We start from the raw sequence: 27,553 nt of genomic DNA, 5'->3' as shown, positions 1-27,553 counted from the left end.
GCACATTGTTCTTTTCCTTATGCCAGGTATTGTTTTACATCCAACTTCACGTCTAAAGGCTGAAATATCACATTATACTTTGATTGCCCAGTCCTTCTAAGAGCTCATATTACAGTAGCATATAACCATTATGTAGACCCATCTTTAGAGAAACCAATATTATTCTAAATCAGGTAATTCTGAAACATAAACTGATTAAGATACAATAAACTGTAATGAAAGTGTTTATTCTCTTTTTCACACCTCCAGAAAGCTAAACTCTTCCTTGGCAAATCTTCAATTCATGGTCCTTACCGCCATGCTTACAATGTTGTTTTTATTCGTTCTACAAGCACCAAGCAGTGCATGGTGTTTTTCTATTGGTATATGCACAAACTCTATTATATCTATAATATGGTCTCCTCAAATGTCTTACCCCAACCCCTGCCTTCTCATAACCAGTGTCAGGCATCTTTCTAAAGATGCCTGACACTGGTTATGCACTGATACCAGACTCAGTTGGCACATGCCGTTTATGTTAGTGAGGCTGTTTGGAGCGGAAGTGTCAAATACTGGAGTCACCTCTTTTGTGTTTACGTCCACCAAGATAGTATAATCACCAAGATAGTTGGACGAAAGTCTTACATTCTAAAATATCTGCATGCCTCACTGGAGTAAGGACCATAGTCATTCCTTGATCAAGGATCCAGAATGATTTGAGTTGCTCCCATATCTGGCACCATCTCCTTCCTAGATGTCCACACCCATCCCATCCAAGCTGTTAACGAATTCCATTTCCCTCCACCCATATACTGTAAGCACCCTGTGTTTGTCATCCTTATCTGTGTTCCTAAATTCTTTTCCTTTCAACCCCATCCTCCTCATCTCCCTCCCCCCCACCCCAAGCCAGTCTTCTAGTTGGTGGGCGGGGGGGCTCGTGCCGCTAGAGAGCTGTAATCTGTGTCAATTCTGTGTTGGAGTTCCCTGTCCCCTGGTTCTCTCCCCTCTGTTTGGGGTCTACCCCCACCAAGGGGAGCTCCACGCCTAGTCATGCTGGATTAGGCGTCCCTCCTCCGGGCCCCCTACCATCAGACTTACAGCTGTAAGCAGCTGCCACCTCCCTAGCAATGCTCCTCATCCTGCCCGACTGCTGGGTGTCAAGGCGGAATGGCGAGGGTTTGCAGAACTCTCGGAAGCAGCGCTTGAAGTTCTCATCTAGGAAGGCGTAGAGCACAGGATTCAAGCTGCTGTTGACATAGCCCAGTGCGATGCAGAAGTGCATCAGGACCAGAGTGAACAAGCTGCTCAGGTTGAAGCCCAGAGACTGAGCCAGGACCATTATCTGGATGGGTGTCCAACAGACAACAAATGCTGCCACCACCACCAGGACCATCCTTGTGATGCGCCGCAGGTTGCGGTCTTTTTCCTTGGAGCCGGACAAGATGCGAACGTTGCGCAGACGCTTGACCATCAGGCTGTAGCAGATGCTGATGATAGCAACAGGGATGAGGAAGGAGAAAAGGAAGATACAGGTACCGAAGACAGGATCCCAGTGACTCCTTGGTTCAGGTAAAACCACGATGCACTCAACGCCTAGATGAAAAGGGATGAAATAGAAAAGATGAAATAAAAAAGTTAAATATGTGGTGAGGAAGAATTACAGACTGAACATGTAGGGTACATCCTTGTAGAAACAGAGTAGGTCCAGGATGTCTTTAGTCTAAGTTGATATGAAGACTGGAAGAAGGAAGAAACTGCTAGTATTGCTCTCTCAAAAGTGAAACAAATACAATCATATAATCAGTTATTTCTTGAGCAGCCACTGTTCAATAAAGCTGTGGTGACTCCTGGATTGTCTGCTGACTAGCTTGCTAGTTATCATAACAGCTGTAACAAATCCGTTCCCCATGCTTCTTGTTTTTGTGCTAAGCTAGACAAAGTCTTGATGCATACAGAGGATACTGATATGTGTTTTTGGATGTGACTGACGTGTATTTTCAAAAGAATTAACCTTTATTTTCACACTATGCAATTAAACCAGGATAAAGGATACTTTGTTTATTACAGGGAGCAATGTGGATGTCTGAATAGTAATTGTTCATTTAAAAAATGCAAATTACTTATATAGATATATAGATTAGGCAGTGATACTAATAATAGAAGGTATGCAGGCATAATTGAGGAAAGGCTAAAAAGAAATCTGCATCTATAGTAGGTTAGGATTACGTAGGTACATAGAAGCAAATGTGTAATTTAACTATGATAGGAGAGCAAGTTTTCACATAGTTTAATCAGTTTACTCATCGTCATTATCAATTTAATTAATGATGATGGGAGAATTGATATACATTGTGTATCATTTTACCAAAAACACATCTGTACTTTCAGCCTAAATCACAACAGAGAACAGCATCCCAGTCCTCCTGATAAGACTGAACAAATTCACCTTGTTTACCCAAATTAAACTCAGCTGTTGGATTTGGACACTGGATGGAAATCCTCTTATCATGCAGGAAGCAATGGAACACAGATTGAAGGGAAAATACAAAGTTGACTCTTGAGTGAGCGAAAGCTAAAAAATAGACAGTAAGCCTCTTTACATCCAGCTAATATGAAAAGATTTGCTGCAGCTCCAAGGGGGGCAGTGTTTACCAATTACCTCATAAGCTCTCTGGGATACGATGAACCTGAAAAATACACATATACCCACATAACTAGTATTGGACAAGTTAAAAATTTGATCCGATCTGGCGCTAGAAAAATCTGACATTTTGTACGAAAGCAGTAATGCATTGACCTGCCTAAAGCAGCAATTAAATACTTCTTGCTAAGTGAGCCAGGTGAAATGAGAGCACGCACTTTGCCTGGCAACGAAAAAATCTCACGTTTGCAAGGCCAATAAATCACTTACTAAAAATCTAATTTAAGCAATGAGGCTTTTAAGTGTAGCAGGGTGTTGAAGAACTCTTCAACCACTCTCTGTGTGCCTTCTAGTTACTGTGATTATAATAATTATACTGCACTTACAAGTGTGTTTTAAATAAATTAGTGGAATTTAACAATCCCTCATGGGCACAACTTCCAATAACTCATTGTCCCTTATGAAGCAACGCCACTTGAATATTAAAGCTTTATGTTTGTGCTATTGGTCGCAATGGCGCAAACATAAAAAAAGCATAGAGAAGCTTGGATAACAACACACAAACGGAAAGTGACTTCATTCCCTGCTCAGGATGCCATTACTATATCTTAGATATTTGTTTGCTGATATATTAATGCTCTGAATTTGGAATACTCTGAATAGGGTATTTAGCACCTTTAATCAAACATATTAATCAGTAATTTAAGTGGCATTTTTGTTTTATTTTTCCTCCGCCAAAGTCACAAGTAACTTCTCATTCTTATGATGTAGTGGTTCTGGCTATAAAAGAAACATAAATGCAGTATCTTGTTTTGAATTAAATCCTTAAACTGTGTTTAAACTGACGAACCTAAACACACTGCAGAATAGACTGCATAAATACTCGAGGGAGCTGGATCAAACAAATATGAATAAAAACTGTTGAAAGAAAAAGTTGATGTATTATTCCAATTGGTGAATGCTTTTATCCGCTGCATCTCGCAGGGCCATGTGTGTGCATGATTTATAGTGTGTGGGTGTTCACAGTAAAAATGGAAGCCATAGCGTCCACTCCATTACTGACACGTTCCAGCCATTGATCAAAAGCACAGTAAAAGTCTGTGTAAAAGGACAGGAATAGTAATGGCTTGCCAGGCCGTGAAGTTTGAGTGTTTTATAAAAATGGCTGTAAATGGCCATCATATCTTAAACCTAAAAGAAAGCAGTACCAACAAAAATAAGAATTGTATTGATCCCTGTGGGGAAATAATTCTTCCTCATGGAGGGTCAGAAGGCATCTCGATATGTTATAAGAAGAATCTAAGAAAAGCAAAGTTCCTGCTCCATTCAACAGTTTTGTTTTCTTGTGTGAGACATGAGTCTGCTATAATGACCGGATCATCTTATTTCTAGCTTAAGTTCATCTTCCCCTTCTCACCTGTCTTAATCCTCTCTTTCCCCCACAGACTTTGCTGACATTTCTGACAGCGAACATTGCAGACTTTTTGATTTATTCTCTATGATTTCATTCTCATTCTGCTCAGAGAAAGGCTGACAGCTGTCAGTACGCTAATACACACCACAACATGTAGACCTAAATAACTACAGAATAAGCTTCTAAACAGCTACATCATAATCATACAACACTTTACAAGGGACTTTTAAATCTCTGTGGAGGTTTTAGGCAAAGGAAAGGGCTCTGGATTAACATCGACCAATCCAGGCATATGTTGATAGGTGCACACCATTAACATGCACTTTTCAGTAGTTTGACAAGAGACATCCAATACCTCAGCTCTTATCTCTCTAATGAGCTGGTACAGTAGAAAGACATCTCAGAGACTCAGGGACTGGATTTATTGCTATCCCATTAAAGCTAGGCGCTGCATGAGAAAAGGTCAAGAAGAAATCACTTGATTGCTGTTAGCAGTAGTCACTCAACGGCTGTTTGGGAATATCATGGTTGATGGTGAGAAAAAATCATGGTTGAATATAACCTGACTAAAGACTCACGTGACAACAGAGTGATTTACAACTAATGTGACTAGCAAGTGCCTATTGAGTCAGGTTACTGACTTGACAAATGACGTTGTCTTTGACCTAAAAAAACTGGGTTTTACTTCAATTAATAATAAGAGTAAATCTTATATGAAATAAGCATTGTTTTGGCGAGATTACATTCACTAAAATATGCAATATAATCTGATAAAAAGAAGACAGGCCTAAAGAAATAGCTGCCAAAATTAAGAGAGAAGCAGTTTGACTAAGAGTAACGACTAAGTGGACCAAATGTTTTGTTGACTAAAACTGGACTAAAACAATGAATGATAAAGATAACTAAAATGTGCATACAACTAGTGAGCATTTTTGTCAAAAGAATAAGACTTAGATTAAATCTAACATAGCTGCTAAAATGAACACTGCTCTTTGGTAGGTTGGTAGGTAGTCTTTTGATCCACATTCAGTGTCAATCAACAATCACCTCTTTTTATAAAACAATCAATTCTGAAAAGGTGCTACCATTTACTAGGCATTTAAAAAGAGACAAAAATGTTCATAGAGACAATATAGTGACAAAAAATGAAACAAAAAACTTTAGAAAGTAATTGTAGACTGTGTGAAGTGATCAAGAGCGTGAATGGTTAGGGTCTGGTTAAGTTTAGGCAACTTAAACACTTGGCGTAAGGTTAGAGAAAGATTGTTGCTATGGTTTCAAAAAGCAAACCCGACAGGTCTGTGACAGGGTGCAAACTTCGGTCTCCAGTTTTGAAGTCAGGCGTTCTACATTCCTATCCACCACCCATACTTCCATACCCATGTCAAGGGCCCAACACTTCCATAATGTTGTCACTGGACACACATAATGTGTGAATGTTTAGAGTGCATTGAATTTGGTTTGTTAGCAACATCTCCCAAACTACTTTTTGGTTGCTGTTTCCACCAAACGCTAGTACACCCAATGCCATCATTTCTTTTAAAGACATCAACGCATTAGGCTGGAACTGAGAGGATGCAATTGGAGAAAAACAATAATGAAACGATCTCAAAGGACATACTGTAAATAAAAATTGTAACCGACCACATGACTTTAACAGCTTACTCTAGGCCTGCTCCGTCTCCAAAGAATAATTCATATCGGAGGATTATAGAACAACATTTTAATCAAAACCCAAAACTTTCAATAGAGACTTTCAGTAGTCTATTAAGGGATGTTTTCTTTTTCTTTTTTTACTTTTTTTAATGGGTACTGTTTCTTTTTTTTCTTTTCACTGATTTTTCTGCCTACATTATCTCTGTCATCAGTTCCCTCCATACCTTTCTTTCTGTCTTTTTCATATTTAACCAGTGATGTGTGTCCCATCCTGGTTTCTATTTCACAGTTGGTGATTCTCCACCTCTGCTTTCGTTCTTCGCATTAATCACTTCTTTCCTCTCTATTGCGTTTAGCCTACCTCTTATTTTTTCTTGCTGCTCTTTTCATCTATTTCTTTTCAATTCATTTATTTGGCTGCGTCTTAATTTTCCTATGTTATGTCTGGTTTAGTTCATTTTGCTTGAATCACTGTTCATCATTTTGTTGGGGGGGGGCTTTTATTACCACATTCACATCTGTTCCTTTTATTCTCTTTTCAAACTTTTTCCTCTCATCTTTTGGACCTCTGTTCTTGCTTTCTCTTCTCCTCTTTATGGATTTCTCTTCCTCTCCTTACCTTTATTTCTCCAATTCTCTGCTCTCTGGCTTTTTCATGCTCTTTCTTGCTTATTGTTAATCCCCTCTATCCCTTCCCTATTTCATTTTTTAATCAGAGCTTAACAGCATTCTCCTCTCTTTTTGCCTTCTAATTTTCATTTTTTCATCATATCCTCCTTTTCTTTCCTTTCGTCCCCCTTTGTCTTCCATTTTCTATCTGAGGACAATAGCTGTGGTCTAGTGGGGATCTTTTGATTGGATCCCGCTGCCCTCCCACCTGAAAACACAGAAGCTTGTTACCTCAGTTAAGCTGCTGCCTCAGTAACTGCTGAGTCCCAGCATTTTAATGCAATTTTTTGATATTTTACCAAAAGAAAATTTCAAGACTTCATGGGCCGACTTCCACCAGGAAACAAACTTTCAAGAGGAATTATGCGGAAAATACAGTAAAACATGATTATTCAATCCTACTACTAATCTACTACAAATTTAGTTAAATCACAAATAAAAAACATATACAACTTGTCAATTCTGCATTCTTGTTGAGATATCTCTCTCTGAAACCAAAATGTCAACTTCATTGTAGTGCTGTATTAAAAATCAAGGGATTATCATTATAACTGTTAATCCCGGTTGGATGCCAGACGTTATCGAGACATGAGCGCCGCCTGAGCGTTCTCTCATCTATTCAAACTGACTACATCTTCCGTAAACTGTAAATAAGTTCAAAACACAAATACAGCAGAAAAATGAGTGTGATTCAAACAAATCTGTGCAAATAACGCCTCACTTAAGGAGATTAAAATAGACTTGAAGCATTAAAACACAGGGGTTAGTATGGATTGATAAATTGTTTGTTAAATAGGTGAGCATGTGAGGACGTCTAAAATGCTTCCAAAAGCTCCTGCTTTAAGGATTGGCAATAATTTATTTGTATTTATCCTCTTTGGAGCATTAATGTATGTACAACATGTCATGCCAATGTCAGTCGTCTAATTCTAAGAAGTAAAAGAAAGCCAAAATGTCTAGGCATCAATCTGGGCTCTGGTAATATGTGATGGGCATTTCTGATGCAATACCAGTATTCCGTTGCTCATAAGTAGAAGCTATACAGTGCAACCACTACAGGCTACTCAACCACTCAATAACATTTCTGAAGTATTTCCTATGGCCTACAGAGCACTGTGGCTCTGTTCTCAGACAGGTATTTGAAGTGAACTGTTCTTATTTTTTCCTCTTGCTTTTCCCCATCCCCCTGCTTTTAAGAGAGAAGGAAACATTATGTTGCCATGATTTAGGCCCGGAGCAATGGTGACTGAAGTTATCTTGTCAGACTAGAGATAAAAAGAAAGTTTTTCAGTGCCCAATAAAAAAAAAAGTCCAAGGACAGACAGAAATAGAAAGAACATTTGTATGAGCTGTGTTCCTGAGTCTCAGGCATGTGCACAATAAACCTGAAGCCAGTTGGTTATATGTGAACTTATCCACATATAAAGTGTATATCCCTAACTGTGTCAGCTTCTTAAGGTCCTGGCTGACAAATGGCTCTGACAGTTGCTGAGCCGGGCTTATACATGCATGCAAACCTTGCAGCTATAGATGGAGCCTTACAGGCACTTCCCTGTTGTATATGGTCCCAAATCAAAGATGTTCAGTAAAACCACTTCTTTATACTTAACCACAGGTTTCATAAAGATATATTAAAGAAATGTTCATGTCACCTGGACTTGAATAGCCCCACACCAGCTCTTTATGACTATGAGCTCTGTGTTCATTTCACAGTTCTCTATGTTTGAAGAAGCGTTTTGATTGTCTGTCATTATATGTACTTTGGCACTGATCCAGATGAGAACTTTCATTTTCTAAGATTAAACATCTAGAGCTTTATGCAGATTTGCTGGACTTCTGTATGATTTCTACTCCACTATCAAGTTTGTCAGCTCTAGGATTGACAATCCTGATCAACAATTCCTAAATGCAGGATATTGGTGGGGACATCAGTGGTCAATGTTCATCCCTGTGTCATAGAACCTGTGGGCAGTAAAAAAGCTTAAATTCAGGTTTCAGTCTTGTACTCATTTGCCTGCTGCAACTTTAAGCTGACAAACTGACAGTTGCAACTATAGAAAGCGTGTGTGAGAGTAGTATATTAACATGTTTTGACATTTGCATGTTTACAGTTCATCACACTGTGGCTTCTATGTTTTATGAGGTTAAAATGATCTTATGCATGAAAGCTGTGTGTGTGTGTGTGTGTGTGTGTGTCAGTTCGATTCAGACACTTCCACAAGTTTGCAAACGAGTGTAGATTTTTCCCATGTGTGTGTCCTCTATATATTTGTGTATCCATGGGCATGTCTACCTTCTCAATGTGTGTAGTTATTGTCTGTGCATGCATGTGTGTGTATCCTTGGGCGATACAGCACTTGTCATAAAAGTTTTATCAGGTTGAGTCAGCAGTGGAGGGGGCACAGAAGTCTATTACACACACACACACACGTTCACACACATTCCAAATGGTATTTCTCAGTTTGTTCTTTGTTACAGGTACACTTTATTGCTTGATTTTCTATCTAGACAATTTATCTTTAATGTCTCATCACCCTGAACACAGAACTATTTAAACTATTACTCTGTGCTCCAACAGTTGAGCAACCTTGGAACCAAAGGAACATTATACTTTATGTGTTATGCTAGTCCCTGTTGAAAAGAAAACCAAGTTTTGAAGATGGTAAGGTGCTGAGGTGCTAAGTGCTGTATACCTTACAATTAGCTGAACAGAAACCATATCACCAAGGTCACCCTTGTCTGTTCAAAGCTTACTTTACTAGTAAAGTCACATTACATTGGTGTCACAATCTTTACATTGTATATAGTCACATCTTAAGTTAAGCCTAATGTCAGATCACCAATGCCAGCAAGGTTCTGTTCCTCCTTTCCGTGGTAGAGTGTAAGAAATTAGGAAGAGGGTCGATACGTTGGTTGATGACACATTTTTTAAAATGACATGACAGAAAAGATCAAGGTCCTAAATTTTGGCAATATTTCTTTGGATATACAGGAATTCAAACTCCAACAGGTTAAAGTCCACGTATAGGTATATTGCCTGTTGCCCAGAATCAAATACACACTGCCGCACCAGGCTAAATGAAACCGTACAGCCGGCGTTGCCATGCCTCGTCCTGTCAAGCTTGCCTGGGGTGCGGGACTTTAGATCAATCTATTGACCTTTTAAAGCTAATTGTTCGAGGGAGCACTGGAATAATTTGAACAGCAACACAGGCACGCGGGTGATGTAATCAAGGTAAACACAGTGGACAACTGTGCGTAATGACACTGCGCAATCGTGTGACACATCTCCATTCAAAGGCTTGAGGTTTAGCAACACATGTGTTTTGCTGCCCTAACGTGGCTGCATGCATTTAATGAACTGAGCAGGAGTTTAGGGCGCAGAGTAATAGTGTTGGACATTACCACAGTGCACACTTTTATAAATAGGACTGGATGTTACTGGATATCTGATAGTTAAACAGCTCATGAATGAACAAGTGATTGTGAAGTATGAATAAAACAGCTGATACCAATTAGCTTATACAAGCTGCATGCTTCAACGCTATGCTCCATGTCACATCTAATATAAAGCAAAGCTGTCGATCTGTACGGCCTTCTTATATCTCAAGAGACATTCATCCAATCGACTTCACACTTGGCAGGTATATTGCTCAGGACCAAAGGGAGTTCAGTAACAAATATGGTGCATATATTTTTTTCCCTGATGGTGGCGCTATAAGTTTTGGTCTGTAACTTTTGAGTTACTGTCACCAAATTTAGTACCGGACATCCCTAGAAAAAGATATTTTTGATGTACCATGCAGTTTTTCTAAAGCAGTCCCTCAAAGTCCGCTCAAATGAAGTATATGACAAAATACATTTCATAACTATTGAAGGCTTTGTGCTATTGCAACTACAATTTAATAGACATGATTTCTGAGTGACCATGACAAATTGTAGGGTAAAGAATATTGGTAGTCCTGATATGAGGACACAATCTAAGTGCCTCACAGAATTATAATTTTGTGCTGGGAAACAAAATAATATAAGAGCTAAAAAAAGAAACAGGAGGGATTCACAGCATGGATGGAACGACTGTATCTGCTGCTACTGAGACCATGCACTGTAAACTAACACTGGAAAGGGCTGACCTTGGCTTTTTGAAAACAACAGCAGATGATTGGAGAGTAAATTCTCGCACAGTCCACATAAGAAAAACATAAACATAGGTCATTACAGATTACATTTAAACATTTTCTCTTACTTAAATCAGGAAAAAAGCAACCCAGTCACCAGAAAGTTTAATGTCAACGTATCTGAAATACATTTTATAATACATTTCCTATCAGCCTCATATCATGCTTGCATAAACGCACAATGCCCCGTTGTTAACATTATATATAAATTTGCTTAGGTTAATAATAATAATAATAACCATCCTGACAGGACTTTCTCATGCAACATTAAGTAACTAGGTCACCATTTACTTAGATTTTACACAGCCTCCTAGGTGAAAGTGTTTGTTTGACCAATCCACTGGCCCTTCCCACTGCTCTTCGTGGACTTTCTTGCATGTTGTTATATTCATAATTATACCACGTAACTTTCACTAAAAATCCCTCGATATACAATGTTACTTGCTCTGTGCGTCGCTAGTTGTACTACGTCACTAGCTCTGACTGATTGCCAACATGTCAACATGAAACTTATTTGTCGTTTGCAGGAACGTACAATGCCAACATTTTTCCTGGTTGCTGGGCTGGAAAAAAAAAAGATTACAACTTTGAAAAGTAAAAATGTGTGTTGGAGCAGAACCAATACTTTATAAACCAAGCTTTATGTAGCTACTCAAACGGTGTAATTTATGTCAGCCTCAAAACTGCAGCACATACTGACATTTCTGTGCTGCCAGGAAACACACTTTGATGCATTCCCTACAAGTCTTAGAAGGATTACTAAAAGCATCTATTAGTGACAGCAGGGTGGTTGCTGATTATAGCCTCCTTCCTGCCACCGTGTCCTTGGGCAAGGCTTTTGACCCCAATTACTGAGAGTGGCCTGCCATGACTTCCCCTGCAGCTGTCAGGATATGAAGCGGCTCTGTTTGTTTAAAGGAGACAGGAAGAGATGAGGAGAGGAATAGAAGTGGAGTAAGGTGAACTTTAATTATCCCTGAATGTCAATTTTTTTGTACAGCTAAAGGAAAAGATCAACAATGTATTATATACATAGGAAGCAGAGTAGAGGAGAGATGGGAATAAAAAAGAAAGGAGATGGTGGTGGAGATAAACATGAATAAGAAGAATGGAGAGAGTATACAAGAGTAGAGGTATGGCAAAGAGAAGAGGATAACTGAGAGAATAAAGAGAATAAAACAAGGGGGAGGAGATTGTGATGTAAATGAAAATAACTTGATGTAAAATGAATTAAAATTAAATGAAAGATATGAAAATTAGATGAGGATGAGAATAAAATGAAAGTAGTGACAGAAGAGACAAGAGAGATACTGATAAAAAATAATGACATAATGAGTTGAGAATAGAATAAAAAATGAAAAGAAAGGGATGGAAAAAGATGAGAAAGAAATCCCAGAGATGAATGAAATTAAAAATGAAATTGACCTAATGACACTGGAATGAAGCAGACAAGACTGAAATGGATGAGTTGAGAATGAAATGAGAGGGAAATTAATGAGATTCAAACATAATTGAGATGATCATGGCAGACATAAGATCACAGAGATCAGAGTGAGATGAGAAGGACATGACTTTCATTACTTTAAGATGAACATTGTATTGAGGCGAAGGGGAAAAAATTAAAAGAACAAATGAGAGATGAATGAGTTAAAACAAGAGATGCATAAAGTAAACAGGAGAGCAGAGATGTAGCTCAGCTGTCGAGTAGACTAATAAAAATGATTAAAGGATTAGGCTGTAGCTGCAGGCGGAGACTGGATCAATATCTAACCGCTAGGCCTCCCATTCCCCTGCTAGCTGCAGCATATTACTCGATTTAACTGCAAAATAGCCCTGATTATAGCCATGCCATGTGTGAGCATGTGGAAAATCACTGGCTGTTTCAGTTGGTGATTTTATTTTTGTTTAGCGATAAAGTCAATACTAAGAGCATTACTATTGTTTTTCCCCTCTTTGTGCCGAACCAGTTCATCTTCCAATCAGTTAGCATTTACTTTTATGTCCAATAATTCTCAAGAAACAGATTAACATAACACAGAAACAGAAAATATAAATTAGTATAAGGAGACAGTCTTAAGATAAAATGGCTTTTAATAGATGGATTTAAAAGAGCTCACTAACTGGAGAACAGAAATTGCTGATGGAGGTTCTCAAGTTTGGATCAGGATCAGATGGGGAAATCCATTCAAGGACAAGCAAAACCCTGACCATGCAAACTTTTAAGAACCAGTTGCATGATTCATTCTAATATTGACAGGCAGGCAGTGAAGAGTAGAAAGGTTTGGAATACCAATATGTATTCGTATGTTTACCCTGCACTGCAGCGGGATTCTTGCAATGTCACGTGATCACATGAGAATAACGGAATCACATTTCACAGGAAAATGCATCTTGTCAGGCTTCAAGTAATGTGTTTATGTCCAGTAAGCCAGACAATGACAAATCAGCATCCAGTGATGTACCACTGGCAGCTATGGGCGTGGCTTAGGTGTGTGCCATAAGAGACAAAGAGGAGACTGTTTGTTCAAAACAATAATGACGACTCCTGAAGAGGTTGGTGTAGATGCTTCAATAGCATCAGTTATATCAGAACTTGAAAGTATTTCTTAATAGAAAGAAGAGCCCATCTGAAGGCTTTTTATTGCTCTTCTACTAATTTGCTTCGGTAAGAGTTTGATTGACAGATAGTAAGTATGTATTGAAAGTTCCTGCCCTTTTTCAAACTGTTTGTAATGTAAATATTAACTTCATTATATTAACTATATTTTGAAATGAAGTTTAGTTACAATTTAGTACATTTATTTAAATGCTCCCCTAAAAAATGTGTATATGATGCCCAGTCATCTATAAAGAATCTGTAAAATATATCTTTAATCCTCAACATCGAGAGGTATTTGACTTTCTAATGAAAAAATCATACCATATTGGGACCTTGCTCTGTACAGATGTAAATCGCCACCTTTTGGCCAATAAAAGCAAAGAATAAAATACATTTGTATTAATAATAGATCATGCTTTATGATTTATTTGGAATTACAACAACAGTAATATAAATCAGAACATTAAATTAATTGTTCTTAAATTAATCCCATTCTAACTTTAACTAAACATGTCATAAACAGTTAGGTCCCTCTGTCAAACACAAATGAGTAATCAGGCTAAACAGGCCATGTGTTAAAACAGGATTTATTTTGTTCCCAAACAATAGAGGTCAGACATGTATTTTTACAACCCCAACATCTTAGCAGCTGCTGAAGAGACGTCAAGCTACTATGTCTGTTAATTACAAACCCTGTTTAACAACTGACAACATATTTGGTCACTTTCTGCTTTGGCTTTGTATAAACCCTATATATTGCCCCTTTGAGGTCATATGAAATTCTTTGTGAACCTGTAACCATCTAAACTGAGCAGAATTTTTTGGCCTTTTTAGGAGAAGAGCAGCCATCTGTGAGCTGTATACTTCGACAGCAAGTATGTCATGATATCCACGGCTGCCAGCACGATCAGATTGCACTCACGCACACCAATGTTCATCATCACTTTCACACAACCCTATAAGGCAAATGCCCTGCTCTGAAACCCACACACACAGCTTATCATGTGTATAGAAGAAGGACCCAGCTGGATCCACTCAGCAGAAACTGATAAGCAGCTATAAGAGGAGAAATGAAATGAGTCTATTTCAAAATGAGAATGAAGCTGCTGTTATCCCATCAGATGTTATCAGGTATCAAAGAGACTGAGATACACAACCAAACAAAAACATTTTTAGGCATTGTGGTTCAAACCAATAGATTTGGTCATTTTTGGTGTTTCTGAACTAAATATACATTACATAAATATGTCTCATATCATGAGTCTCTTATCATGCTTGTAGAAACATACAATGCCACATGGTTGTGATACGATTAAGGCAACAAAACTACCTGATTTGTGTCAAATAATTATTATTTGTGACAAATATTATAATTGATCAATCGTAACTAGTGTAAATAAATAACAACCGCCCTTACCAAACTTTATTACGTTACGATAAAAGCTTAACAATGTTACGTAAGAAGCGTAAAGTCAACTTTTCCTTTTGGTTTCACACATGACAGGTTCAGCAGTCTCCTGGGTGAAAGTCCTGTGTTTGTTTGACCCCTCCCACCAACAATTAGTGGACTTCTTCGCTTGTTATACTCGTAAGAATACCTCATAACTGCTGCTTTTCTAACAAACCTGATAGCTGCATCTGAAGTCTGATACATAACTAACCAAATCCAGAAGCATCATTTTATAGCGCACAATAGTTAATATTCTATATCACATGCATAATATTGGAAGAGGTATGGCCAAACTTGTCTCCTACATATAAAATGATATTCCCATACAACTTTGATGGAAATCAATTTTATCCAGGATAACAGTTGCAGAACACATGGATAACATAAAATGAAACAAAACAAAAATGCAATAAAACTACTTGGTTAGGTTTAGTAAAAAAAAAAAAATCATGGTCCGACTAAAAATCTGCAATACTCTTAAAAGGGGTGTGAAGCCACTGTCCTCTGTAGCTCTGCATCGAGCTAAATTCCCCATTTTAATGTATAATGCTTCTTTTTTTTTTGTATCGTAATTTATGTGGAATAGAGTATAATTAAAGGTTTCTGCTGATTACTGAATCCAGTTGTATTTTCCTCCTGCAGTTATCTCAGTGATAATATGATGTAAATGATGATGTTGAAATTGCGCAAGTGTTTTTTTCTACTTTTACTACATTCAATCTTCAATTCGACCTACTCAAAGTCATCAAGCTTTTAATAATCAAAACACAACAGCTAGTGACTCATGCTGTTATCTCATTGTCCTGTCACCGTCGCATCTACTATATGTTGCAAAGAAAGATATCAAGAGCTGGAAATCTCTTTCTATTTTGGAAGACATAAATGTGCACCTGCTGTGTGAAAGTTCATAACATGAAGCACCATGTGGAGTATCATTTGTCACATCGCAGGGGCAAGGTTTGAAATCTCTGCACTTGTTTGTTAGGAAATAAAGAGGAAAAGAGGCATCGCGTGACAATGTGTGTTGAGCCTATTAGTCAGATACTGTGCAGTAAAAGCTATAAAAACTGAGACAGCAACACTTGTAAATGGGTTCACTCACATCACACCATCCGAAGCAATCTTTTGAAATACAGCTTGGATATATATATGCAGAAACTGTGTTGCACTGTTAGACAGCTGTGCATGATTTTACATATTAATAGACATTCAAATGAATACATTTGCAGTACTAATGCATGAAATGTACTGTTTATATTGTGATATATGGCTGTTTGTTTTGAATGCACATGTGGTGAAGATGCATGCACATGGTAATGCACAGGTCAGTACAACGTATAAACTGTATGCGTGTGTGTGTGTGTGCATTTTTGTGTGTGTCTGTGAATAACTTACTGTTATGCTCTTCTTCCTCCTCGACATTTCCCAGGACCATGGCCGGTACCCCAAAGGCTGAAGCCAACACCCACACACAGATATTCACCACCTTGGGACAAGATAAGGTGATGGTAAATAACATATTGACTTTTATAATAACTTGGATATATATAGTGTTTAAAAGTAATATGTATCATTTAATATTCCTGATGTCAGAAATGACTATTGGCATGAAACGTATGTCTTCGAGGACAGTGAGTATGGTTAACATTTAAATTCACGACAGAAAAAAAGTGATTACTTTGCTATTCAAACTAATTTTGTTCACTTGAACTTAACCATTTAAGAGGTAGTCGTTTTTTGTTGTTTTTACTTTGCTGAGTAATTAATATCACTGTTCAATTCCTCATCAGTGAGCAATCACAACACTATCATAGCAGGGAAAGCTCAGTTATAACTTAAAACATGTGGCTGTTATACTAAGATGTTTTAAGTAAGCCAGGAGAGTTAGCCAGCACACACAATACCAGACCCCCTCTAATGGGTAAACCTAAATGGAATGCTGCTATTTTGAAATACGGAAATCAATTTAGCATTGCACATCTATTACATTGTCGGACTCATGACAAACAAGAAAAACCTGGCCTACACTTCACAATTCATCCCGGCCTCTTACTATTGTAGCTAATGTAGCTTCAAGTAGAGATGAAGAGCAGGCTACAGTGTTCTGATAAGCTCACTTCTGTTTAACTCAAAACCCCTGGATTTTTTTCATTTTCAAGATTGTGGTCTCCACAAGAAGCCCCAAGAAAAGTGCCATGCTTTAAAACCAATTTTTGTAGTGGCCCAACTGTATAATCACAGCTGCAGGGTCAGTCACATTCCCAAAAATACTTTACTCATAGTCTTCCAGAGACAATATTTTTGAGGGTCATTAACTTCCCAATATGAAACACTTAAATATTCCTTATTTAAATCATTGGGCCCTAAAAATGCACACGTATCCGAATCCAGAAATATTTCCCTATATAAATTGCCTTTCATGTGAGCGAGCTGAGGCCGAGCATCTGGGCGGCGGCTTAAAGGGAACACTTGAGGCAACTCTTCAGATTTCGCACAGATCACTCTGGACCCATATAAGGCTTTATATCACTTTTTCACATCTGCTGTAGTAGTCCCCAACATTAAACGGACGTTGATGTGTTAATACCATTTAATTCTCCCTTTTTTAATATTTTTACATAACATACATCTGAAAGGATTGCTGTGATGAGAAGGACTTGACAGAAAAAAACTGTCAAAACCATGATAATCATCTGCTGTTGTATTTTAGTGTTTCTCCATTCTGGTATATCTTCATCAGCTCTTGAAAAGGCACAATTCGTATGATTGAAATTGCTGAAATAGCTTAAACTCTTTCTTTTCTCATATCATCATATACAGTGATATCCACACAGCGTTCAGTATAGGCCCTATATAGATGTATAAATAGATCAAAAACATGTGGGTCATGTTACACAGTGCAACTCCAGAATTACAGTCTTTATTTACCACAATTACTGCAATCAATCAATTGTTTCATGTGCAGTTATTGCACTAGGCAATGCTATATTGAAAGCCTGCTTACTGGTGATGTCTGAATACTGCTAATACACATGTAACCTAAAAACTGTCAGGAAAAAAGATAAACAGGCCCTGTTTATCTTTTTTCAGTTTCCCGTCACGACAACAACAGACACAGAGTCAGTTTAAAGGATTGGTAAGCTGTAGTGGCTGAAATCTGACATGATATCAGCGGCCATTTCAGAGACAATGAAGGTGAATATTGCACTTTGAAATGAAAACGATTTTACCTTGGCCTTGTGAGGAGTCCTCATGTCCAGCGCTTTGACAGGGTGGCAGACCGCCACGTACCTATCCATACTCATCACTGTCAGGGTGAAGGTGCTGGTGAACATGTTGTAGTAGTCGATAGACACCACCGCCTTGCACAGAGCATTCCCGAATGGCCAAAAGCCAAGGAACACATCGGTGCCCTGGAAATATCCGGATAACAAAGAATAAACATATCAATACTGCTTGAAGATATAACAACTCCTCTGTTTGGACATTTAGCAGTTTTTGATATATATACTGTATATATTCTGTGTCATGGCTGAGGCCCATCCCCCTCGTAAGATTTGAGATAGATATTTCTTCTTGAGCAAGACACACAATGACAAACAGGATCAAGGGAAATGGACAGAAAAATGGCAGATTGGGTCCAGGTTGAAAATTTCTGACATTACCTTTATGTCATTTTAAGATTAGGCAAAAAGAGAAGTTCAGGAAACAGTGGCAAAAGTAAAGTGATATAATATGTGTAGCAGTAACTCATACCTGGAAAGGTAAAGTGGCCAGGAACAAAGAGTCAGCCAGAGCCAGGTTAAAGATGTAGATGTTAGTGGCCGTTTTCATCTTTGTGTATCTAAGGAGAGAGGAGAGCACAGCAACACAGAAGTTCAGTCAAATTTGGAAGCTTGAGCCAGGCAGCACATTTTTTGTGTAAGTCACACACACATTTAACACCTTATGATGAGTCTACAGCCAAGTCCAGCCTGCTTGACAGACAGAGCCAGTCTGTGGGGCTGCAGGTGCTTAGTATCTTAGTGTCTTTGTGAGGTGCTGCTGCTACATTTGTGCAGGTTTTGAGACTAAATAGACAACCTAGCTTCAGAGTAGTTTGAAAAAAAAAAAGATCTGTGTGAAATTAACTTTGATCTAGCTCTTGTGAAGTGTTGAAAACTGAACAGGGATGTTGTCGACAATTTTCAAAAAGACTTTGAGTGTATTTGCTTGATATTTTGGACTGATTTTGACACTGCAAGAAAGTTATGATTACCCTCTCTTGAGCAAGGGCATTTGTATTTATTATTCTTTTCCCCGGAGTGGTCTCGTTCAGGTGTGGACTCTGGGCCTGATGTTAACTGTAGTTTGTGTTGCTACTTTCTGTAGTCGTCTTGTTTTGGCTGTATTGTTTTTATTAGGTTTACTGTTAGTGGACTGCAGGGAGCACTCCGGGTCTGATGGTCCAGTCTCTGTCTTGCCCTGAGGGTTCTCCTTATTTTCATTTTATCTTGCTGACTTGTCTCGCTCCATGACTCTTTTTTTTCTTTTGGTTGTCACTTGAATGCCTTCTGGCAACACAAGCAGATAACACAGATAAATAAAAGTGGTTGATTTCTACCTTTAGACGATGTTTGAATAATAATACTAACATCCTGGTAAAAAATTGTCTGTCTGAGGTCATATCATAAATATCAGAATTCAGTCTCTGCAGCCAATGAATATCCTCATAAAATGTTAAGTGAATCTTAAATAATGGTAAAAAATGAAATTGATCTATTTAAATTAAATCCACTGCAAAAAAACACTTAATAAATGAGTCACTCATGTTATGAGTGTGTCTTTTGCTGTAACTCTGCAGATTCTTTGCTTCTGCTGCCCTGGATAAAACTTTACAAAAACGCATTGCAGTCAATGCTTTTTTCTCCCCCCTCCCATCTCCCCTCATTCAGTTTGGCCTCAAGCTCTTTTGCACTTTCCCTTTTCTCCCCAAAACATCCCCTTCATTCTTTCATTATTTCTCTCCGCCTCCTCTGCCCCTTTATTTTTCTCATAATGCACCCCCCACCCCCAACATTGCCAATTTTAGATAACGTTCACCGTACACAACCCCTCACTCTTAATTTAGGTCTTTCACTCATCTATTCCCTTGCATCTCAACATCTGTGTCTTTCAGTCTTTTATCCTTTCATCCTTCTCATTACCTTCCTCTAACTTTTAGTTCTCTGTATCTTTCTTCTTCCTCATTTGTAATCCATCTCCACTTCCTCAGCTCTTTCTGATTGCTTACATCCTTCCTGCATTTGTCTGTGTTGCATCTTCATGTTTCAAGATGGTGAAGTTAAGAAATCCTCAATACTTGTATGATAGAGTAGGCCTAAAATTAAATATCGTCGCTGTTGGGCAGAAACTTTGTATCTTCATATTTTTGTCACGTTTTCATAGATCAAAGTTTTGGTCACCCTGTACCTCTGTCTGTCGGATTTTACAAATATTTCACCAATGAGAAGTCTTAAAAAGAGCGTGTCACTAAATCTAATCAAAACTCCATCTGATCCTCAAACCGTTGGCAATACTTAATACCTCCTCACAGTAGAGCTGAGAGTAAACAGTGACAATAGACAAACTCCCGAGGATGGGAGGACGCAGTTCATTTTGCAATTGGAACAGACATTGTGTTCCCTCTGCTTTGGACACTATATATTGACAATGTAGCTATTTAGCATCTGCAGAGACTAACGTTATGCGATGCACTTACTGTGCCAGAAGCAGCTATTTAATTAGTGACAGAGAAAACAGGTTTCTTGACATTCGCTGGTCAAAAACCTTGTAAGTCCATTTGAGCTTGACTTTGGGTAAATATTTCTTATGCAAGTATCTGTCCACATAAAAAAACGAATTTCACTGAAAACGTACAATGTTTTCTCCCAACAGCAATAATATAACACTTAATGAACAAAACAAAGGGATAAAGAATACTCAAGAACATCATCAAATTGAACTCATGTAATCAAAGTTACAAAATGGGCAGCCTAGAAAGAACAAAAGAAAATCAGTCGCTGAAGGGCTGTCAAATCCAAAACTTTTTTCATCATAAATCTTAATATCTATTTATTCAGTAATAGACATGCATGTGGGCCAATCTTACTGTTATCAGCTAAAAAGTAATGTAATGCACCACAAACGAAAGGTTCATTGCTTTCAGTTGACTGTGAAATCAATTTGCAGAGAAAATATTTTATTAGAGTCTCTAAACTGGGTCTTATTCTGCTTGGTTCCTCCCTTCTGTAATCCTCACTTTGTCTCCTTCTTTTTCTGCATCTCCCCATCCTGTCTTCCAGCCCTCTCCATCTGTTATCACCTTTTCTTTAGCTTCTTTTCTCTTTCTCCATCCACCTTCCCACCACGTGAAACACCTCTCATCGTAACTCTTTGAATATATATTTCAGCTCCTTTCAGTCTTTGTCCATCCTGCATCCCATTCTTACCCCTCACCTAATCTCCTACCTCTCTTTCCACCACCTTTCCTCCCTACATCACCATCTTTTTTCTCTCCTTTATCCCGTCTGTATCTCGCCTCATTTCCTCTTATCCTACTCTTCTCTCTCTGCCTTTTTGTCCTCCTCCTTTACATTCTGTCTTTCTAATATGTCTTCCCTACTTCTCTTTGCGTACTCAATACTTGCTGGCAGGCAAATCTTCAGAGAGAATATTTCATGGCTGTTCAGCTTTCCTCCCCTCACATCGGGGACCAAATCAACCCAGCCAAACCCTCCATATCTGTCTGTTTCTCTCCCATCGAAAATCTTTTCTTCTCTTGCAGTAAGTCTCTCTAGGTTTCTCTTGTCTTTTGGCCTTCTGTCTCTCTGGGTCAAGAACTATTTCTCTTTGAGTCTCCTGATATTGAGCCCTATTCCCGACACTATCTAATTTTCTCTTTCTCTTTCTCCTTTCCTTTCTTTCTCTCTCTTTGTCATTCAGTGGAAGTATAATTGCATTGCAGTTATAAGTTAAGAGGCTACTGGCAGCAGAGGCAGCAACAAAGAAGAGTGAGCGGTAAATAAAGAGGACAAGTCTAGAGAAGAAAGGTCAGAGAGGCGAGCCACTGAGAATAGGGAAGCTACAGTCTGTAACAAACCACAAGGTTGTGGCCTTTCACCTCTGCTGTTCAGACTGTATACCAATTACTGTGTTAGTCATAAGGACAATTGTACAATGATGAAATTTGCAGTTGATGCGGCTCTTATTGACCTTTAAACTGTTATAGAGGTCGGATCAACCACATCTACAACTGATGTCAGATAATTCATTGATTTTAAACATAACAAACACCAAAGAAATGATCATTGGTTTTAGAAGAAACGCCTCTCTGTCCGCTGTAATTATGAATGACATAAATATTTAAAGTGTACAGGAGTACAAGTATCCGGGCATTAGTATTGATAGCAAACTGACATGGAATGCTTACACCAATGCTAGATTTGCAAAGGCTCAACTACATGTGTAGTTCTGTGTTTATTTTGTTCATATGTGTTGTGATAATAGCTAGATGTATTATATAGCATTGCTTGGACTCAACCCTTCATTGTTCAGTGTATGAATGTGAAATAGCACCTTAAATATTGACATTTTGAGTGAACACCAATATTTTTGACTTAATCCACAGTAATCCATTAATAATTAAAATGATGAATATCAATAATTAAATTTTTATACTTGCTAATAACCAAACTCGCTGGATTTGGGTTTGCAAAGATTTTTTTTGTCATTTTCCATAAACAGGAAGGAGCATAGACCTTACAACTGAGTAAATACAACAGACAGGAAACTAAACCACTTAGTAACAACTACAGTTCTGGCAGCAGGCGTCACCACAAATCCCACAAAAACGACATGTTCTCAGGTGTTTAGCAGATGCAATGTTTATATGCAATGCAATTTGCTCCAAAAATGGAAGAAAATCAGTTAATTTGAGTGGGATTCTGTATGAAGGAGCGTATAGGGCTCTTCAGTCTAACGAGGGAATTACTGTAGAGCTAAGACATATCTTACACTATGATTGTTCTGCTGCTTATCAGCATCAACTGATCCAGACTGGAACAGACCCAGCCCAACTTGGTCCTATCAAATGTCAAGCCCAAATTATATTCATAACCATGTCCTAAAGCAAACTCCATTGTACGAGGAAGACCGTGAGATGAGGTTGAGCAACCCGTTCACAACTAATGCCAGAGTGGTACCTAAAGCGTCATAGTTTGAAACGCAGCCTTGGTATTTGACGTGTTGGGAGATAGAATGTGTTGCAATATCACAAAATAGAAAAATACCAAGGTGACAAAAAAAGTAGAAACTGACACATCACTTTCTTCACACTTAATGCAAAACTCAGTTGTCAATGAATACGTTTGTCGATCACCTCAGCACTTCCCAATTCATGTCAGGGATTTGACATGAGATAAAAGCTTATCTGGATCCAAACTGTTTTAACTATGTGAGCTGAGCACTCAGACCTGATGTCTGTGTCAGTAGGTCATATCACTTACATTCCTGAAATGCAGCTGAGACACACTAATCTGTTTTACTCAGTCCTGTTAGCATTCACTGTCTGTCTGCTTTAAAGCAAATCCCCAAATCTCTTGAAGAAGCATGAAATATTTAGCCATCCATTGAATTAGGTTTGCTGCTTCGTGCCCCTCTCAATCTGTTTTCTCCCTCCTGCAAGCTAATTCCTTGTCTCTCTCTCTCTAATTCACTCTTCACTACTTGTCTTCATATAAACACTAAGACCAGTGTTATTGAACTGTCAGAATAAAAATCCACAAACAAAATCCAATCTGCAAGCTAATACCAAACTACTCCCAACCATTTCGCCAGACACCAAGATATTACTAAACAATTAAAGGTAAGCAAACACAAATCACACTTAAAACAAGTTGGATTGTGATGGGACATGAACTCTAGTCGCCCATATAAATCTCAGACTTGATTATGATTTACTAAATGATTATCCTCCAACCCAAACTCCACATCCTAAATTTCTGTCAGGCAGCATTAGGACATTAAGTAGCATCTGATGAAAATCATGGTTCATGGATTTTTCAATATGAAATTAAATTTACAAGAATACTGGGATGGCAGTTCAAGGATGTTTACTTACAACTAAGTTGCAATGTCTTGTGTCTTTTGGCGCCCAAAGAGGGAACAATCAGTTCACTAATTCTGTTTCCAATATGACTGATCTAAATCTAATTATTCTAGGGCTCTCATAGACAGTAAAACGAATGTATGGCCCTTTACTTGCAAACAGCAACAAAGATATGAATAAAAGAAACCCTAAAAAGCACATGTGACCTTCTCCCCTAGCAGTTTTCTTCCATTCTGTCTCTCAAGCAATAAAACAAGCAGCTAGCTTTCTGCTCATATCACTATATTCATATTTTTTGTCATGAGTTATCATGTCAGATGAGTTATACCAAATAGTTCGATTTTTCCCTCTTTGTTGCATCTGTTTTTTTTCCTCACAGCCTCAGTTCTCTTTTCTCTGTCCCCCTTTGATTCCATCTTTGTTTTTTATTCTCTATCTTTCACCTTTATTTGCATGCAACTATGGTTTTGTAATTAATACAGCAGGTAAAATAAGTATTGAACACGTCACCATTTTTCTCAGTAAATATATTTCTAAAGGTGCTATTGACATTTTATTACACATAACTTATTTCTGAACTTATTTGTTTGGTTTTCTTTGTATGTATGGATTACTTCGGTTGTTACCGACATCTGGTGAAATATTCATGTCAATATAGCACCTTTAGAAATATATTTACTGAGAAAAATGGTGACGTGTTCAATACTTATTTTACCCGCTGTATATGCAGTTAATGGATTATGCCCGTGAACCTTTCAGGAAACACATTTGCAGCAGATAATGAATTATGCTGAATTTGGTGGTGCATGATGTATAATTGAGAGCTATAAGGTCAAGGTTGCAATTAATCTAACAGTGACTCCATTTTTGATCTCAGGAAGGATATTAACATTAAACATCTACAGTGGGATCAAAAACTGAGTGAAAAAAACAAAGTATGGTTTAAAATAATCAGGTACATTACCATCAATGATTTGGATAAATTTTAGTTGAACACAGCTTGAATTCCAAATCATTCATTGACTTGTGAATCTGTAAACCAAAAGCGTCACTGGATTTACAGAGGAACTGCACACTGGGTCCCTGCTCCCCACTGCTGGGAGATCACAGAGGCACAGGTTTTTTTTGCTGGCTGAATTTGAGTTTCTACAGCCGCTATAGTCTGATTCCTCTTGGCAAAGTGTTCTCCTAGTGGCGGAAAGTGTGGCAGAGGAAACACGGGTAGTAATTCTTGTCTCATTTGCGGTCTGATAAACAGTAAATCCATCACATTCAGTGCCCCACGCCATGTCCTAATTTTAGCTACTGTAGCTGTAGAGCTTGTCGATGCTGCGTTGAGGCACTCATCATACAGATGTGGGTGTGGTTTTCATAAGTCAACCAGTTTTTTGTATTACTGAACATGACTCAGACCTTGAGTTCCCTTCAAGGGTTCCCTGTGAAGTTTCCTTGTCAACAAACAAATGTCATGTTTTCGTTCAGTGTTAATGTTTGGATCCTTGACATCTAACAAACCTGTCCAGTGCATTTCTTTCACCATAATCATTTGCAAAGCCAATTTTGAAAGTATTTCAATTTCAGTATGTTTACTAGCTTGCAGTCTTCTTCTTTTGAAATTTTTCCTGGCACACTGCAGGATATCTGGACATTGGATCGCCACTTGATGGTCAGTGGAATAGTGTGACACAATTGGTATGATTCTTGCATATGGTTTGCAACAGATGGAATACTTTTTCAATAAGAGGTTTGATTAAATGTGCACAGGCAGAAGACCAACTACCAAGATCCTATTTACATAGAGCAGTGTCTAACAGTCTGTCTGAGGAAAATTGTTGTACAGCCTTAGCTACTGAAAGCTATTTATTTTCCTTTTAGCAAAATGCTTAAATAAATTTGCCTCTGGTAGAAATTTACGAAGTCTATATTCCTAGGTCTTCTATTGAGAATGATAAGAAGGGATGGAGAGGATCTGGTATTCGCTTCCTTTGTTAAGGTTGAAAGCAGCAATAAAGTTTTGCCGTCTTGATTCGGATTCGGTGTTGTTGTTTTTCTCATAATTCTCGGTTACACTATAGTGTACATTTTCATTACTTCATTTCTGCACAATGTGATTGTTTGATGCTATATTTTCGATGTGAAGGCTAAAAATATGTTGCTTTGTTCAAGGCACAACAGTGACATTATATTGTTATATTATATTACTCAAAAAAAGTGTAGTTTTTTTAAGTTGATGTTGGTGAAATTATCAACTGTATGTATGTGTGATGTTGAAAATGATTCCCCTTTTATGATGAATGTTGGTACTTTAGATCTATATTTGTCTATTTCTAGACTAGATGGTTTTACAATGAGTATTTAAGGTTCAGTCAAAGTTTTGACAGTTTGATGTTCATGGATTGTTAACATAATTACTTTTTGATTCAAGTACCTGGAAGGTCTTGTTTCGTAAAGGTGTCTCATCCACCAACTCACCCCATTTTAGTGTTTGGATGGATAATCCATGGTTATTTATGTATAAAGGCTACATAGAACTTGTGTTAATCATTCTTTGCAGATGATGTTGTCATTGTGACCTTAAAGAGGGGGTTCCATGTGAGGCTCATTTTCTGTCTTCACTTTCCTTGAGCACACCCCTTCCTTGCTGTCTTTTTCTCTTTCTATGTGTATCTCCTGAAGATTTTTATTTCTCTGCATTTTTTCACTCCGCTTCTTCCCTCCATTTACAGAGGGAGGGGGGAGGAGGATGAAAGAGTCTATCGGATGAGTCTTTCATCTGCCATGCTGTTCCATTTCAAATATTAATAGTCACTTTGAATTATTCACAAACTTCCGGTCTTTACTGTGGCGCCTTCAATGAGCTGTCACAGGCTGGTAGAAATGTGTGTGTGTCAGCGCGTGCACCTATTCTTGACTAGCTACTGAAAAGGCGCCTGTCTGTGTGTTATATTTTACTTATCTCTCTATAGGACAGAATACGTGGATAACAGTGTTGAACCACAGTACAAAGTAACGAATAGTGTAATCATCTATGACATTTAAAGGAAATAAGGGCTCTATGAATTCTTCTTTCTCAACTGAAAAAATTCTGTTTTTGAATTATGACTCAACTGGGGATCAGCGAAAAAAAGAGGTGCTAAGGGGGTCATTAAAAAAACGAATTACATATTTGTTTATGTGTGAATTCAACAACAAGTTCAATCATTTAACTTTGTTTGAGTAAGAATACATTTTGGACTTTGGAGAGAGATAAAATATATTTTAGTCAAAGCAATATTTTACATTAAGTGTATATGAGCACCACAGGTCATATTTGACCACAATGCCAAACATACACATTCGAAACTATGGTAAATTCTGCTAAATTCAAGAGCAGCTGGAAAAAAGCTTGGCCCTATTTGCATCCCAGAAACAGGACTCCTGTGTGTACAAAGATATTATCTTGAATGGCCTCCCAGGGACAAGTTTTCCACCTTGAAATTTCTTCAAAATGGAGGTGGCGAGGGTCAGAACTCTTGTTTTCCATCAAGGCTCATCGGGCATAAGAACATTTTAAGAAAAAACTGCTTATCACTGACATTAACCTTTAAAAAAATTACTGCTTAACATCTTCAGCCTTACAGGCACAATACTATTGTTTGTGCTGTTTCTTTTATTAAGACCAAATCTTTCATCAGGACACACAAGGGAAACAAATGGAACATGACCTCAGAGCCTCATTCAGCGTCTGACTTAAACTTTCAGGCTTTTCATTGCAGACGAATGCATCTTGACAGCAGGAATAACACTGACGGCTGTAACTAACAGCATAAAGGCTGGGCCTCTGTTACAGACCTGACCTTA

At 38.1% G+C, this 27,553-nt stretch overlaps 1 protein-coding gene across 1 annotated transcript in view; it reads right to left on the bottom strand.

The window, feature by feature from the left end:
* Positions 1–1,027: 1,027 nt before the first annotated feature.
* Positions 1,028–27,553, bottom strand: part of oprl1 (opiate receptor-like 1) — a 61,469-nt gene continuing 34,943 nt past the window's right edge. The window contains exons 2-5 of the mRNA XM_054609157.1: positions 18,343–18,430; positions 17,817–17,999; positions 15,982–16,072; positions 1,028–1,572 (exon numbers count right to left, since the gene is read on the bottom strand). Of these exons, the coding sequence (XP_054465132.1) occupies positions 1,028–1,572; positions 15,982–16,072; positions 17,817–17,999; positions 18,343–18,430 (907 nt within the window). The remainder of the gene's footprint in view (positions 1,573–15,981; positions 16,073–17,816; positions 18,000–18,342; positions 18,431–27,553) is intronic.

Source organism: Anoplopoma fimbria, chromosome 12 (assembly GCF_027596085.1).
Source record: "Anoplopoma fimbria isolate UVic2021 breed Golden Eagle Sablefish chromosome 12, Afim_UVic_2022, whole genome shotgun sequence".
Classification (NCBI taxonomy): Eukaryota; Metazoa; Chordata; class Actinopteri; order Perciformes; family Anoplopomatidae; genus Anoplopoma; species Anoplopoma fimbria.
The sequence above is the reverse complement of the archived record's forward strand: the minus strand, read 5'-3'. Positions and strand labels throughout refer to the sequence as shown.